General features: G+C 33.5%; 3 protein-coding genes and 1 pseudogene across 8 annotated transcripts; 1 reads left to right on the forward strand and 3 right to left on the reverse strand.

Annotated features, from left to right (window-relative positions):
- Positions 1–2,983: 2,983 nt before the first annotated feature.
- On the forward strand, positions 2,984–3,599 carry LOC148586660 (uncharacterized). The gene has a single exon (XM_088514946.1). The coding sequence runs from the start codon at positions 3,156–3,158 to the stop codon at positions 3,435–3,437; it is 282 nt and encodes a 93-aa protein (XP_088371072.1). The 5' UTR covers positions 2,984–3,155; the 3' UTR covers positions 3,438–3,599.
- A 2,975-nt stretch (positions 3,600–6,574) lies between these two features.
- LOC132176351 (two-pore potassium channel 1) lies at positions 6,575–10,123 on the reverse strand. 4 transcript variants are annotated; one of them, XR_009439511.2, is made up of 5 exons: positions 9,922–10,123; positions 9,542–9,610; positions 7,801–8,738; positions 7,399–7,614; positions 6,575–6,969 (listed from the first exon to the last, which is right to left on the reverse strand). XR_009439511.2 is itself a non-coding variant. In XM_059588531.2 (4 exons), exons 3-4 carry the CDS (start codon positions 8,697–8,699, stop codon positions 7,452–7,454), a joined length of 1,062 nt encoding a protein of 353 aa, XP_059444514.2. In that variant the 5' UTR covers positions 8,700–8,738; positions 9,542–9,610; positions 9,922–10,123; the 3' UTR covers positions 7,263–7,451. The 4 variants fall into 4 exon arrangements, 3 of the variants coding, with proteins under 3 accessions (XP_059444514.2, XP_059444517.2, XP_059444515.2); XM_059588531.2 differs by lacking the exon at positions 6,575–6,969 and having other exon boundaries at positions 7,263–7,614; XM_059588534.2 differs by lacking the exons at positions 6,575–6,969; positions 9,922–10,123 and adding an exon at positions 9,745–9,896 and having other exon boundaries at positions 7,263–7,614.
- A 1,268-nt stretch (positions 10,124–11,391) lies between these two features.
- Positions 11,392–13,339, reverse strand: LOC132176361 (two-pore potassium channel 1-like; annotated as a pseudogene). Its single transcript, XR_015911774.1, has 3 exons — positions 13,249–13,339; positions 11,824–12,739; positions 11,392–11,646 (listed from the first exon to the last, which is right to left on the reverse strand). The product of XR_015911774.1 is annotated as a two-pore potassium channel 1-like (transcript).
- A 1,586-nt stretch (positions 13,340–14,925) lies between these two features.
- Positions 14,926–17,070, reverse strand: LOC132175242 (two-pore potassium channel 1). Of its 2 annotated transcripts, none has more exons than XM_059587115.2 (3): positions 17,006–17,070; positions 15,383–16,324; positions 14,926–15,292 (listed from the first exon to the last, which is right to left on the reverse strand). In XM_059587115.2, the coding sequence occupies exons 2-3, from the start codon at positions 16,294–16,296 to the stop codon at positions 15,145–15,147; spliced, it is 1,062 nt and encodes a 353-aa protein (XP_059443098.1). In that variant the 5' UTR covers positions 16,297–16,324; positions 17,006–17,070; the 3' UTR covers positions 14,926–15,144. The 2 variants fall into 2 exon arrangements, with proteins under 2 accessions (XP_059443098.1, XP_059443097.1); XM_059587114.2 differs by lacking the exon at positions 17,006–17,070 and adding an exon at positions 16,410–16,473.
- Positions 17,071–17,371: the final 301 nt, after the last annotated feature.

The raw sequence follows: 17,371 nt of genomic DNA on the forward strand, positions 1-17,371 counted from the left end.
TAAATTAACTAGTCATTTTAAAGTGTGTTTTACATGATTGTAGGGTTGCTCGAAAATCCCTTTGCAACTTACGGGATGTCCGTATTTTGTTCCCTTTACAATATAGTGAAGATGGCATAAAACTTAGAATCTCTGTTTTAATATCATATTAAATTATTAAGTATTTCAAAATTTTAAATATAATCATTAATTAAATCAATGTTATCAACCCCGAGTCATAAAAAAAAAAAAAAAAAAAAAAAAAAAAGATTCCAACATTATTCATGAAGGGACACCGACATAAAAATAAATAAATAAATAAAAAATGTAAAGTTCACTTAACTTACTCAAGCTATCACCTCAATAACAATCTACCTCTAAACTATTAATTACGACAATTTACCATCCAAACTATCAAAGCAATGACAATGTACCTCCCAATGCTAGCAAAATAACAAAATTACCCATATATAATTTTCAATAAGACAAAAATACCCTTAAATTTATGAAAAATATTTTTTAGTATTTTTATTTTAGTAAGGGTAATTTTGAATTTTTGTAAAATTGGGAGTACATTGTTATTGTTTTGATGATTTCGAGGGGTAAATTGTCGCAAATGATAGTTTAAGGAGTAAATTGTCATTAAAGTGATAATTTGATGAATAGTTAAGTGAACTTTACCTTAAAAAAAAATAAAAAAAATAAAAAAAAACAATTTGAAAGGTTTTGGAATATAATCATTCTGAGTTGGAATAACTTTCGGCCTCGAATTACCGCACCATGTTTTGGATCTTATCTTCCCCACAAACTTACAAAAACTTTGGTTAAAGCCAAACGAGCTTCATTTTCAAATTAGCCGACAGTTGCAGTGAAGTGGCCAACGGTATCTGTGCATTATTATTTTTTTTTCTTACAAAATTACCTTAACACCCCCATTTTCTCTTCACCAAAAATGGAGTAAAAATGGTTGATTCACCGGTGAACAAAATTTTTCTTCTAGTTTGTCCAAAAATAATAATAATTCGGTTGGTGATATTTGTCTTTAAAACTTGTAATGGGATTAATAGAGAATGTGTTTCAAAATGCATGTAAAAACTTTTAATCTTTCAACAATTTAGCTTTTAACCCTTAAATCAGCATTTGTAAACAAAATAATAATCGCTGATTTATATCACGAGTAATGGTAGAAGGAAGACCTGTGTTCTTATTGTGTCTAAAGTTGATGTGACTATTAAAATTATCATTTGATCAAAATTTAATAATTATCTATTATAAATCTAATGGTAATTTTAAAAGTTACATCAATTTTATGACACAAAGAGGACATAGGTCTTCCTTATAGCATTATTTAATTTTTCTAGTAAAAATTACAGTTTACCCCCTAAAGTTGACAGCGTTTTTCAATTCGAACACCAAAATTTCAATTTTTGCAATTCACCCCCAAAAGTTTCAAATTTTTACAATTTGACAAATTGTATCCAAAATTTTCCATATTGCCCATAATTTTTTATTTTTTTATAAAAAATTAAAAAAAATCGGGGTGGCTCCTTTGGCCATTTGTCCCTTTTTGCACCCCCAAATTTTTTTTTTTTAATAAAAAATAAAAATTAGGGGCAATATGAGAATTTTGGAATAATATTGGTCGAATTGAAAAAATTAGAACTTTGTGGGGGTGGATTGCAAAAATTAAAACTTTAGTGTTCAAATTGAAAAACACTGTCAACTTTTTGGGGGGGGGGGGGAGTAAACTGTAATTTTTCCATTTTTCTAATTGTATCTCAATCATATAGCATTCTACTAATTAACATTACTTATGTAATCCATAATTTATAAGCACTTCCCTTTAATTGCATCAATTTACAAATATGCTTAACTAAAGCCAAATAACCATTATAGGAGGACAGAAGAATCCTTCCCCAACTATTCACTTTTTTCTGAATAATATAATGGTGAGTCTAGTGATGCTCAGGCATTCAACGGTTCTTGTTTGTCTTATCTCTAAATTTGTTTACAACAGGGATGTGGTGAAGTCTTTTATTTTTTTTGGGTTTTGAATTCCTTTAGTCATTTTCTAAGGTTTTGTTTACACTAGACTTTTAGAGTAGCAATCTTAAATATATAAACTTGCAAAACGACTAAAGGGAATCGAAACCAAAAAGAAAAAAAAATAAAATAAAATCGCAAATCTCTACTGAAAGTAAATATAGAGAGAAGACAAACAAAAATCCATGCAGAGGATGAACATCGCAAAACTCACCGCTGTAAAAATAAAAATAAAAATGAAATAGTTGGAGAAAGAGGAAAGAAAACTTCGTTTATTACCTCCCACTAGAATGATTCTATGGTGACTAGGGTTTTTTCTCTCATAATTAATAAACCATAAACATACATATTATACAAAATCATGCGGATTAGGATTCCCTCTCATTATTGGGAGAATTGAAGATTCTCCAATTTTCAATCCTAACCATCCATTTTTTTTCTCGTAACACGTGTTTCGATTTTTCGTTACTTTCTTTTGCATGTAGCTTTCAAGAAATTTTGCAACCGAGCTTCAAATCTTACCATTGACTCTGGAGCATAAAAAGTTAGTAAATATCATATAACATTTCAATGAAGATATCAAACGATTTTCAGGATTTTCACATAATAAAGGGCCTAGATCTGTTCTTCTTATATGCAGAAAAAGTGTATGCAATAATATTTTGTTATGAAGCTAAGATTTTTTTCTATAAATTATTGATAAAGTTCTTTCAAATTAAATTATTATTTTTTAATTAATTAGAAAATCTTTCATATTTATTTATTAAAAAAAATCAAGAGCATAAAACTCTTACATTAGATAGCATAAAATTCTGATAAATTATAGCCAACGCTATAAGGTATAACATACAAATAAAAAAAGCAAAAAAAAAAAAAAAAAAAGGAAAGAAAAACAACACAAGATGTGAAGATGGGCAATTTAGTAAAGTTAAATCCACCATAAAACAAGACAAAAAAGTGACCCAAACTCTGCAAAGAAAGAAAAACTTTTCCCCTCAGAGAATCTCTGCGCACACACACAGAGAGAGACAGACTAGCCTTCCGAGTTCCGGCTCTTCCCAGTTCCCACAATCCCCCTCTCTCCCTCTCCCTTTACAAAATCCTCCATCATCCAAATTCCAAGGGCGGAAGTCATGGAGATCCCAGAAAAGCTCCTCCACTACAGGTTCCACATCCTCTTCGTCCTCACTCTCTCTCTCATCCTCCTCTTAGTTGTCTTCATACCAAGCTTCCTCACCATCTTGGCCTACTTCTGGCCCCTCTGCCTCTCCACCGCTCTCTTCCTCTTCGCCGTGATCGTCTTCGGCAGGACCTCCGTACCGTCCACCGGCGACTCCAAGACCGGCGAGGGCCTCCTCCACTACGTTGCCGGCCAATCTGACCACCCCGTAGAGTGTTTCAAATCCGAGGAGTAGTAGAGACCATCAAAACCTATGTAATATTTCTAACCCTTTTTTTGTTTTTGTCTTTGTTCTTGTTCTTGTTTCGTGTCTTTTCATTTCGTTTCGTAGTTGATAGAATGTGAACTGTAAATTTAGGGCGAATAATTTTCTCAATGATATTTGGGTCCTTTTTTATTTTATTTTATTTTTTATTTTTGTCGGATATTATTTGAGTAATTTTTTCTAATTTACTCTTATTGACCGATCCGATATATATATATATATATATTTTAAGTGTATTTTAAAACATATCTTAATAGGCTTAGAAAATGTGAATCTATTTTAGTTTTTGTTTGATGCCGGTAATGTTTGGTCTTTGGGTTGGTCAAGTGAGTCTGTTGAGTGGGTGACACCTCATAGCTACGCCATTCAGAATATGATTGAGCAGTAATAAAAAGGGAAAAAAAATGCCTGTGCACAGATCGGGGTGAAAAAAAGGCTCAGTAATGGTGGGTCTGAAGGTCTTGCTTTAGAGAAGTTATTTAATATATAAAAAAAAAAAAAAAAAAAGTTTGGTATAAAAAAGTGAAAAAAATTTTATTTTATAGCGATTTTTTTTTAAAAGTTAATAATAAAAAATGATTGATATAATATAAAAAATAAAAATATAAAAAAGTTAAATTTTTTTAAGGAGTAGCATGGAACCATTAATGGCCTTTGTCAAAACGGCCCCATAGTACTCTCTTATAGTAATTTAAATGGCTATGTAAAGTTAGGGATGGTATTTGTATTCGTATCCCGTTAGAATTGTGTCATGTTATGAGTATAAGATTATAAAAATTAATTTTGATATAGGATTCAACCTATTTAATTAAATAGGTCAAATTCTTTAATTTTAATCTTGAATTCATGTTGCGTTCATGGCCGTGTTAAAAATTGTCACTTAAAATTATAAGTCATAAATATCGTGTGTCAAGGCATTTTATATATATATATATATATATATACATATATATATATATATATTTCAACTTTATTTATTTAATTAAATGTGTCAACCTATTTAACTCTAATAATCTAATGGGTTAATTTCATGTTATAATGCGGATCATGTGAAAAATTACCGACCAACACAGTTATCTGAATCAAATTCTTAACACAGTTTAAGGTGTGCACAGATTCCTAAGAGATTTTAACCTATTAACAATGACCACTCATTTTGGGCGACAGTATGTGCCATTAAAAAATGACAAAGTTTTTTTCAAATTGGGTCGAAATTTTTTTTTTCAATTTAGTTTATAAAAGTGATATGTGTCTTTTTTTTTAATAACATGTGAGATGCACATAAGTTTTTAATATAATTTATTTCAACTTTGTTCTTGCTATTAAAAAAATATATTTATCTCACATGTTTAAAGACATATGTTATTTTTATAGACTAGATTAAAAAAAATTATTTCGACCCAATTTTAAAGAAAACTTTATCCTTAAAAAAATTATGGATGTTAAAATCTAGGCAAGTACCACGTGGCCTACCACCATTGGTGTACCAATTTTTAGGAATTTGAGTGCCCAACAATCGGCTCCAAATTATTATTATTAATATTTTAAACACAAATATTAACAAATAATTAAAATATAAAGCGCTCTTATACTATATTAAAATATTTTTTTTCAAAAAAAAAAAAATTCAAAACATATTAACAAAATTATCATATAATAATATATATTCTAATTTTTTTTTTCAAAATCCAATTTAGACAAAAAAAAAAACCTAGAAAGGTGTACACTCGTACTGTGCCTCCTCTTGAGTGGGTCATGGGTCCCACAATCTTTTGGTTGCTCAATACTTCAAGATGTAGCATGATTGTTTGTTTGTGCGGGGCCACAATCATTCATTTCAAAATTACTTTTTTGGGGCGTGTTTTTATTGGATATGCTGGTCCTTTCACTCACCTGTCAAACTCATTTTTTCATAGTATTAAATATATTTTATTTTATTTTTTAATTGCAAAAAATTCAAAATTCATTTTACTTTTATCACCTTAATCCATTCTTATTAATTAAATCAAAATAAAAATAAGGAAAAAAAAAATTCCAAACGCATTTGTCTTCTGGTCTGTCTATGGGTTGATTGCATATGCACCTAGAAAAAGACATGCCAACAAAGAAAAAGATGCCTTTCAAATCATAATCATTATTTTATCATCACAGTATATATATTCGCATCTAGAAGATTAAGATCCTGTTAATTCAGTTGTTGTATAAATATTGACTTTAATGCCAACAAAGTTTTTTACCAAATTGAGAAAAAAATAATTAATTTTTTCAATCCAACCTATTAAATGCACACGTCATTTAAAACATGCAATTTTTTAAAAGAAAAAAAGTTGTGATTCACACAACACACAACTTGCATAAACAGTTCATGCACGCTAGACAATTTTTTTAATTTATTTTTATATAATATTTTAATATTAAAAAAAAAATTGCCCCAATTTTTACCAAATTGAGAAAAAAACAATTAATTTTTTCAATCCAACCTATTAAATGGACACGTCTTTTAAAACATGCAATTTTTTAAAAGAAAAAAAGTTGTGATTCACACAACCCCGGCGTGCATGAACAGTTCATGCACGCTAGGCAGTTTTTTTATATAATATTTTAATATTAAAAAAAAAATTGCCTAGCGTGCATTTTAATATTAAAAAAAAAATTGCCTAGCGTGCATGAACTGTTCATGCACGCCGGCGTTGTGTTTATTATTACCGAAAGAAAAATATTAGACTTTCAACTCTTTCACAACTTATTGATAGTGGTCGGAGGGTATCATAATTTTTTTTAGCGACTGACGTGGCTCCAATCATACGTTGACAGTGTCGACAAATTGTAAGAGAATTATAGGTGTAATCTTACTGGCTTACTCTTTTTAAAATATGCATATGCGAACCACATACTCTAAGGATATACATCATTCAGTTGAATATTTTTTTCTAATTTAGTTTGAAAGAAAACTTTGTCCCTTAATGTGCTGAAATTTTGATGGCAAGACACAAATGCTTTGTAGTTGGGCTTGAAGAGTCCTAAAAGAGTTATGAATTCAAAAGAGTCCCTTTCTAGTTATAGTGAGTGGCATGGCAACAATGAAGCAGGATGACGGATTTACCAAATCTAGACCAAAACATGCAATAAAAGCATAAAATGCTCATACAATGCAAACACAAGCATAGAATCCTTCCCAAGAAAAGATCGAATAGAACATGAATGGCATGGGAAATAGACTTGGAAGCCTCTTTTCTTGAGCTAAGCCTAACAACGATTGGAATCTGTAGCAATTTGTTGTTTGTCTGGCCAAATTTGCTAGCAATTTCGGGCATGTGGGTCTCATACAGGCTCTCTTACAATTATTATTTAAATTACTAACAATTTGGATAGCAAATTGTTAGAGATGTCAATCTGCCCAACAGAAGCGTACCTCAACCAAAAAAAGTGATATGACAATACCTTTTCCATCTTCAGATGAATATCCAGAAAGTGCACGTCCTTTGCTCTTCTCTTCAAGATCCTGAAAAGTAAAAAATCTACAAATTGGACAGTATGGGTATGGGGGCCTAATTCATCAGACTGGCAAAAAGTTTATCATCTGTGACATTATGAGCATAAGGAAATGGACAAGAGATGGCTCTCACAACTGATAAACAACAAAACCTCTCTGTGATCATTTGGACTGATCTTTAATCTCCCAAAATCTCAATGATCAAATGATTCTAATATGGTCATCAATTTGTGCCCAAGAAGTACAGGAAGATGCAATTGCAGAAGAATCATCATGCAATGAACTTCATCACTAAACGTCAATTGAATTAAGTATTGGGCTAAAAATTTATTGATTATGTCAAAAACCATGAATATGATATATTAATGCTCAAAAGTTGATATTACAAACTTTACAAGGTATTTCATATCCCTTTTCACATGAATACAAAACAATTACCTTTTCTTGATGGTATGGTCATAAAAACCAATTAGCATTTTGTGATGGTAAGGTCACCTCTCTGCTTGAGATGATTGAGCAAGCATTATATCAGATGCTGACAAAGTTCCCGACTGATCAACATCCAAATCTTCAAACTCTTCCATTATAAGTGAAATATCTTCTTGACTAATCTTCCCCATCTCTTTCAGCTTATATATGATGAACTCGGCAGCACTATGGAAAAGAAAGGAGTGTGAGAGCTTTAGTAATTGACTAAACATTCTGAACACTGAGATGAAAAAAAAAAACTATGTATTTTTTAGAGAGCTAGTGGAGAAAGCATCAGCAATAAGGAGTCAGAAACAAGACCATTTCAAGAAAGATGTGCTCCAACAATAAACCAGACATGAGATAACTTACTCAACAACCCCATCATCATCAAGATCAGCTGCTTCAAGATCTACATTCGTCATCCTCCGAGTAAGAACCCGCTCGACCAGCGCCCTTTGTCTTTTTTCAGCATTTAGCTCAGCAATGTAGAGAAAAAACTGAGCTAAGGTAATAGTACTTGCCAATATCCAAATCACCGCAAAAGCACGCCCTGCTTTAGTTGAGAAGCTCTTATCTCCATAGCCTAGGGTTGTGATAGTAGCACAAACACAATAAAATGCATCAACAGTGTCTAATTTCTCAACAGTAGTTAGGAAGATTGTCCCAGCTATTATGAGCACCAAAAGAAGGATGAAGACTGTTATACATTTGTATCTCACTCCGTTGGTCTCGATGTCTTTCAGAATGTCAGCAGGGCCAGGTTTTTGACGCATATGCAAGGCTTTAACAAGTAATATTTCCTGCTTCTCTACCAAATAATCTGCTGCTTTGGTCAGGATTAGTCCAACCAGAGCCATTCCCGTGAAAACAAAGGCACAGGCAAGTAGTTTTGTAAGGACACTATCAGGCACTAGGTCTCCATATCCAACAGTGGTCATTGTCACAACACAGAAATACACAGCATCAAGAATTCCATCTGTTTTCGTTCCCTCTACCTGGTTCCTGACAAGGTAGAAGCTTACAGTTCCTACACCTAAGTATACAGCCAAGAATATGGCTACTTTCTTAAAACTTGGGTGTAGTTTCCCAAAAATGGACTCGTAACGTGGAATTGGGCGAATCCCGTTTGTCCCTACAGGAACAAATTCTGCAAGAGGAGCACTTTTACAATGGCGATATCTTCTTTTCAAAGCATCTTTCTTACTTGGCAGAGCTGTAGGATTGACTAATCCTGACAGCAAGGGCTTTTCCACACCATCTTTGGCCATTAAAACGAGTTCAACAAAAGAGGGCCAGTATTTAGGCACCTGTATACTTGCATTTGGGTTCAAACCAGCCATGTTAGCTAAGGTTCATTAACTACTTTAATCAAAAACAGCAAGATCCAGCATCAACGTTTAGCATTTGAAATGTAAAAGCAGTTCACGTACTACTATCAGTGCATTGTTCATAATCAATTTCAGCTAGACAGAATTATTCAGAAAATAAAGTTTCAGCTTTTAAACTAGTTCGATTAATTTCTGCGCATGCTCTACTTCTATTTTTCTATCTTAATCATAACAGCTTTCAAGCTCACATCACAATGGAGTCAGAGATAAAATATACAATAGTGAGAAAGAAGGGCCATCTGGTTAAGAGGGACATAAGGAAAAGAAAAGCTAACTTGGCAAAATGTTTTTTTCCCCCTTCATCCAAATTATGACAAACAGTCAATTCTAATATTTTCCGCTTTCAGGCTCATTTTCAAAATGTTCTGCCCTGAAGTTACAGCGACAATTTTCAGGATTCACACAACAGTTCTTTGAACAATGGTAACTCTAATATAACCTAGGAGTAATACTACTCTTCACACCCATTTCACACCGCCTAATATAATGTGTTTTAAGTGGCTGAAATGAGTGTGAAGAGTAGCATTACTCATAACCAAATGTTTTAAAACCATTGCCGGTTCGATTCAAGAGAAAGAGCAATCCCTTGAAAGATACCAAATCTGTCCATTTAACAATATGGGTTTGATTAAACAAGTAATGATTTATACAGAGCAACTTCCATCGTAGCTAATTCAGAATTTCTATTGTTTAATTGACACAATCATGATCTATAACTTAACTGAAATAATTAACTGGGTCTGAGTCCAAGTGCTTCACATGATTGGATCAAGCTACATCCTCACACTTGACTAAAAAAAGTTCCACAGTCAGTCAGTAACAGGTTTCTACATATATACAGCATTGAATTCCAGCAATAATCATTCAAACATTTAACCATGAGAAAGAAAAGAAAAAATTCAAACTCAAACCGAGAAAAGAATACCTTAAATGAAGTGACACACACACACACACATTGAAGTAAACCAAGGTTTGAATCGGCTTCCATAAAAAGTAAAACCCAAATGGGTTTCCTTGAAAAGGTGGTGTTAAACTCAGAAGCTTCAGTAATTGGACATCTAACAAGAAAGTTCCAGAGAAAGAGATACAGAGGGGGACTTACCGGAGCGGGATTAACTGTTAAATTTTCAAGCGGTTGTCAAAGAGAAAGTTGAGCACTGAGTAGAAAATTCATTGAAAACTCCCTGGATCATCTGTCTCATTCGCCCACTTCTCAGTTTTGCACTAAATTCATTTTTCCTTTCCAATTACCTCAAAATGATGATGATCTGATCATAAGCTGCACCAGCTGGGTTTAACCAGTAGGCCCGGTTCCGTATAAAGATCTGGTCATACGCTATCTGAATTCCTTTGTATTGGTTTCCTACTAAGTTTGACTTTTTTTACTTACTCTTACTTTTGACTTTTCTTTCCTATATTCCTTAACTTTATTTCCTTACAACAACTAAATTTAAGTGGTTATTTTATCCATCACCTAAAAATAAAATATAAATGGTTAATTAGTTAAAACACGCCATATTAATTAATGTGATAAATGAGTATGAAGAGTAGTATTATAATCATTACTCTTCCTTTTGACTTTTTTTTTTTTTTTATTCAATGTTACTTAAATGAGTAAAATTGTTTAATAGACTAGTATATGACTACTATACAACTCTCATACTTTACTTTAAATTCTTTTTTGGAATTAAATCCTTATTTCAAAAGTTGGTCTTCCTTTTCTGATCCAAAGATCCAAAGATCAAAAGATCAAACAGATCGAGATGGTTTGATCTGTTTGATCTTTGCCGGAGATGGTTTGATCTGTTTGGTTGCTTCCTCGCCATCAACGTTGTTTTTTTTTTTTTTTTTTTTTTTTTTTAGATTTAATTTTTAAATTAAATTAATAAAAAATTGGATATGTTGACGTGGCAAAACGGTGAGTTTCAACTAATCTAACGGCAGTTAAAAAAATTTGACGATAGGAATTTTATTGGCATTTCGATTGAACCATTGAGTAAATTTTTGAAAAAAAAAACTTACGGAGTTTTTTTTTTTTTTTTTTTTTTTGCGGGATGACTCAGGGACTTATAATATATTTATCTTTTAATTTTATTTTTTTTCCCTAAATCCTTAAAATTGGTGTTTCTTGGATTTGGCTTGAGTCCAGTTTCAACTAGAATTGAACTCTTTGGGATTGAAACACGTGTCTTTTATATTCTGATATTGGACACGTATCCCAGTTCCAACTAATCCAATTCTAACCGTAACTGAACTAAGCCAAACCAAAATAACTTGGAGCGCAGCCGTATTTATTTATTTTTACTATGCTTGTTTGGATTTTAGAGCAGTACTCCATCCAACAATTAGCAAATGAGCAGTTCCATGACACAAATAGTCAGCATAATGAATTAGTTAAGCTTTATCGTCTGTTTCAGCTTTGATACATAAAGCATTTTTGATATATGTTTTTTTTACAGGAAAGAGACATCCACATGGTCTGAAAAGACATAGTTTAGCAAATCTATGGATTAAATAGGGAGAAAGTGCTTCTCATTGAGGAACTTGTTTAGCCATAAAGCAAAAATATGACATTGATTTATAACTTATAAGTATAAAGTTGGGGTTACAAATATAAGTAGCACTTACAATACTTTTTAAGTGTAGAAGTCTTCACATTGATAAAGTCACTTGTCTGTTTGAGATGACTGAAGCAATATTATGTCAGGCTGTCTAGGTTTCTGATTGATCAACATCACAATGTTCAAACGTCTCCTTTACAAGTGAAATATCATCTTTGCTAATCTTGCCCATCTCTTGAAGCTTATACAGGATGAACTCAGCAGTCCTATGGAAGGAAAACAACAACAATATAAAGTGTGTATATAAACCTATTGATATGACCTTTATTTATAGGCAAAAATAATCTTCTCTTAAGGAAACTAGAATTCACAGCAGAGAAAGAGTAAAACTCATAATCATAAGAGAGCTCAGCTCATGTTCAGAGTAAAAGAGACCAACTTACTGTAGAGAATTATCTTGATCAAGATCTGCTGCCTCCACATCTGCTTCTGTCATCTTCCTACTAAGAACCCTCTTGACCAATTCCCAGTGTCTGGATTCAGTGTTTAGCTCAGCAATGTAGACAAAAAACTGAGCCAAGGTAATAGTACTAATGAGTATCCAAAACACAGCAAAAATGCGGCCGCCTTTGGTTTTGAAGCTCTGATCTCCATATCCTAGGGTTGTGATGGTAACACAAGCACAATAAAATGCATCAATAAGGTCCAACTTCTCTACAGTAGCTAGGAATGTTGTCCCAACAAATATGAGCACCAAAAGAAGTATAAAGACCAACAAACACCTGTATCTCACTCCCTTGGTCCTGACCTCTTTTCTGATCTCAGTTGGACCAACATCTAGTTGCATATTTAAAGCATTTACTACTAAATCTTCTTGCTTCTTTATGAGGTAGTCTGCTGCTTTGTTCATGACTACTGCAACCAGAGCCATTCCTGTGAAGGCAAAAGCACAGGCGAGTAGTTTTGTAAGGACACTATCAGGCACAAGGTCTCCATATCCAACAGTTGCCATTGTCACAATACAGAAGTAGAATGTGTCAACAATTGCACTTGTTTTCTTTCCCTTCATCTGGGGCCCCAGGTGGTAGAAACACAAAGTTCCTACTGTCAAGTAGACAACCAAAAATATGGCTACATGCACTAAATTTGGATCTAGTTTCCCAGGTGTTGGAACACTGCCAATTGTCTCCATAGAAACAGAATGAGCAAATGAAGCACTTTTACTTATCCAAGATTTTCTTCTCCTAGGAGCATCTGTCATAGTTGTTTGAGGTGTAGGAGTTACTGAACCTGATTGCAAGGGTTCTTTCAGTTTTGTATTGTTGCAGGCCATTAAAATGATTCAGCAAAAGAGGACCTCTGCAGCATGCAGTTGCATCAGAGATTCTAATTAGCCATGTTAAGCCAATTTGTTTTTACATACTACTTTCAGATTTCATTGAAACTGTTAAATTACCATTTAAGCAATAAAGTTTTAGTGTTTTTTAAAAAATACCATTATTGGTACATGATAGACAACATTCTTATGACAATAAAACTTGAGCATTTGTTTTTTGTGATAGACAAAAAGTTCTGCTTCTAAACTATAAACATAATTTCCACCAAACATCAGTTCATGTTCTTTTTCCAGTGTGTTGAAGTAATTATATTAAATTTTTGTTAATATTTTTTCCAAGTTCCAGAGCCGCATTTTATTTCCAGATATCTTAAAAGAATAGTATTCAAATATAAGTATACAACATAGTTTCTCCTACAATGATTAATAAAGAACAAAAAGGAAGGATTGCAGCAAATTATATCAGTAATAAAACATCATTCCAAAAAAAAATAATAATTTACATTCACTGAAATAAAAAGTAAGTTCAAACCTTTGTACTTGAGTTGAGCAAGGAAGTTCAACACACACACACATACACAAGGAAAGAGAGACTGAGAGAGAGAGAGAGAGGGAGGCCTAAGCGTGAAGAGAGTAAGGGTAGGAAGAGCATAGAGATACTTCTGTAGGAAGAAATTTTATGTAATTCTTGGGGCTAACTGACAAAATTTCCTATAGAATAAAGAAAACAAAAGCAATAGTCCAGATATTTTCCATAGATAAGTAGCTGTAACTTGTGTATCACAAGGAAATAAAATCTAAAAAACATTAAGGGCGGTTTCGTTCATGGAATCTATGGTCATTTCTAGAAATCTCAGTGGTAAACTAAGATTACTGTGTTTGGTTCAAATTTTAGTAAAAATTCAATTGATGCCCATGGGAATCAAATTCCCACATATTCTAATAAGAATTTGATGCCCACCAAAGAAAGGTATTCTTTTTTGAGATTCCCCGCCTGTGGGTTTGAATAGCTCTTGCGATTGCACTTCTTAATAAGAAAAACAAGTTTTCTCCAATATTTTTTCAAAATTTAGGTTCACTGTGTTCTTCATTTCTCTTACGCAAACTGGGAGTGGGAGGTATAACACTTTCCAAAGAGAAAAAAAAATCTGGGAGAAATGTACTTGGAATAATGCTTTGAATTGGTGGTGTTCCCAGGAAAATCATCTTCTAACCAAACACAAACATCGAAACTGTTAAATCAGCACTTGTCCCAAAAGCTTAAGTTGATAGGAAGAGATGAATTTAATCTCTCTCACATGTGGACTCAAACTTCCTTTTAATTATTTAATAGGTGATGCCCAACCAGTGAAATATTTAGTTGAAATGGGAGGTAAATGACGAAGTCAAGGTTCGAGCTCATGACTTTTAGCTCTGATATCATGTTAAATCACAACTTGTTCCAAAAACTTAAGCTAATAGAAAGAAATGAATGTAATTATTTAATCAACACTTCAAGAGAAACACTTCATACAATTACTGTAACACCTCAGTTTTACATTGAAAATATGATTAGTCACATAAAGTGGGTGGATTATAGCTCATGGGTGTTGAGTCCCATTAGTTTCTTACTAGATGAGATTGGGTTTATATATGATTCTAGTGAGCTCCAATTGAAATTTAACTAATCGTTTTGAAGTGATAGTGCTGATGTGCCTAGCACTTCTGGATAGTTGTAATTACCTTGGTATCTCATTCCTTGAAATTACTACCTTGGATGTGGTAGCTATCAAACACTGAAATGTAGAGACTCTTATTTAGTATCTTGTTCCTAGAAATCAGAATCTCAGAAATCGAATGCTTGAGAGGAACTCAGATTAGACTAGCCCTAAGCAACTTGAGAGTATCAATGCTTAGACACCATTATGGTTGTTAATGGCTACAGCTTTTTCCATGAGAGGCTGGAAATTGCATTGTGGTTGTTAAGGGTCTGCCCGGTGAACTTCAACAGATATTACATGCTCCGTTAATTCTATTAAAAATGTACTCGAGAATTATAAACTAAGTTGAGGAAATTTTGAAGGAAAACTTTATCCATTATTGATTAAATCATGAAGTGTAATTTGAGTGCATTGCTCAGAAATCTGCAACACAAATCTGTTCTCTGTTTCATCTTTATTGGACACATATTTTTTATCTATGTACTATACAAGGAAGGGACACTCACATGTGAAGCAAAGACCTATTTTATAAGATTACATGGGGAGAAAGCTCTTCAAATTGATGAAATTGTTACATAGACAAAGTAAATCATGACATTGATACTGAAAGATGATATTACAAACTTACAAGTAGTTCTTAGTAATGCTCTCACATTTATTGTTTTGTTTCACAAGCAAGCGTAGTAATCAATACTCAAAAGCTGCTTTGTTACTAATAAGTAGGTAATTCACTTCTTCTCTGTTTGGGATGGTTCAGGAGCCTTTGGATCAGCTGCTGACTGATCAAGGGCTTCAAACTCCTTCATTGCAAGTGAAATATCTTCTTGGCTGATCTTCCCCATCTCTTTGAGCTTAGATAAGATGAAGTCAGCAGCCCTATGGAAATGAAGATGGAAAAAGAAAGTTTAAGAGAATCCCACAATTCACAAACAAAAACTACATCTGAATTGAAGAAATTCAACTTACTCTACAACCCCATCATCATCATGATCTGCAGCCTCCAGATCTACATTTGTCATCCTCTGAGCGAGAAATCTCTTGACGAATGCCCTTTGCCTGCACTGAAATTTTAGCTCAATAACTTGGAGGAGGCACTGGGCTAAAGATACAGTACTTGACAACATCCAAAATACTGCAAAAATACGGCCTTTTGTGTGTTTGAAGCTTTCATCCTCATAGCCCAGGGTGGTGATAGTAATAGAAATCCAGTAAATTGCATCAATAAAATCGAATTCATCAACAACTGCTAGATGGAGTAATCCAAAAACTACAAGCCCTGAAATAGTGATAATTAGCTTTAAAAAGTTTGTCAATGCAAGTCTTCTGTCTTTGCTGGTATCAAACTCTTTTTCAAATTCATCTGGACCAAGTTTTTTATGCAGGTGCATGGCTTTCAGAAACATTCTCTCTTGTTTCTCCAGAAAATAGTCTCCTGTCTTGTTCAGGACAAGTCCAACAAGACCCATTCCTGCAAAAGCAAAAAAACTGGAGAGTAATTTTGTAAGGATGCTATCAGGCACAAGGTCTCCATATCCAACTGTGGTCAGTGTGGAAATACAGAAATAAATAGAGTCAACAAGTCCATTTGTTGACTTCCCCTTGAGCTGCTTCCTGAGGACGAAGAAGCACATGGATCCCACGCTTATGTAGATGCCCACGAACATGCCTACTTGCTTTATACTTGGGTGTAGTTTCACAGAAATGGATCCAAAAAGAGGAGTTGGGGAGGTGGCTTTTGCCTCTGCAGGAACAGAATCTGCAAGGGGAGCACCCTTAAAACAGCCATATATTCTTCTCTTAAGAGCATTTGTCTTACTTTCTTGGGGTGTAGGCTCTACTACTTCTGACAGCACAGCCTTTTCAGAAGCATTGCAGGCCATTGTGATGATCCAGCAACTCTTTTAAGACCTGCATATGCATGGACGCATTAGAGTTTGCTTCCAAATCCTCAATCAATCAAGTAAACAACAATTACAAGCAATAATGTTTAAACCTTTAACTTGCAATAATAGTTTCTGTCAAGAATATAGGCTCATATCCCTCTTTTCCTGCATTAACTGTGAACAAGTTCAGATAGACAACATTCTTGAGACCACAAAATTTCACCCTTTAAACTACGTACACTTATCATAATTGCCACTAACTACACAAATTCATGTTCTACTTCTTTTTTCTTTTTTTTTTTCTTTCAAGTTTGATGATGCCCCAAATACACAGGCAAGCTTTATTCTCAAGAGTTCTAGGGAAACTACTTCTGCTACAACATGATTTAAACGAAAAAACCAAAATCACCCTTAATTATTTGAAGTGTGAAGCAACAATGACCAAGCATTACCTATATGGAAAATACTTAGACTACTGCAACTTTTACTATAATTTCCCTTACAAATTCATGTGACAGTCTACATGAGTGAAAGCACCACATGAATTACTTTGTGGTTGATATGTTAAGCATCACATGGACTATCACGTAAGTTTGTAAGGAATTGTAATAAAAGTTACAGTAACTTTAACAACACTCTACCTATATAAACTTTTCAACTTTGAAAAAAATTATGCTGAAAAAGTTGGAACTGAAGTTTGGCTTACCAATGAAGGAGGTTTGCCCTGATCAGTTAGAGAAAATTTGAGCGGCAAATGATTTAAACTAGCTGGGTGGCAGAACGGGACGTTAATTGCAATTTCCCGCAAAATTTCAAGTATAGTTTGTTTATTGAAAGGAACTTTCCCACTTCTCCCGTACTTCGTTAAATTAAGCTGGAAAATACAAAGGAAGCTTCACTTGATAGCAATGGCCATACCCATTTTCACAAGCAAGCTTATACAGAGCTTGGCAAGCTGCCGGTGCTTGTAACTTACTTGTTGAAGCAATTTTCAGACGATACGACCAGCGACAAGGCTCTTGCAAAACAAAAGAGAAAATGGTGAGTGAAAATTTGCCGGTTTTTGAGAATT

The sequence above is a fragment of the Corylus avellana genome, chromosome 3 (genome assembly GCF_965113065.1).
Source record: "Corylus avellana chromosome 3, dhCorAvel1.hap1.2, whole genome shotgun sequence".
NCBI classification, from domain to species: Eukaryota; Viridiplantae; Streptophyta; class Magnoliopsida; order Fagales; family Betulaceae; genus Corylus; species Corylus avellana.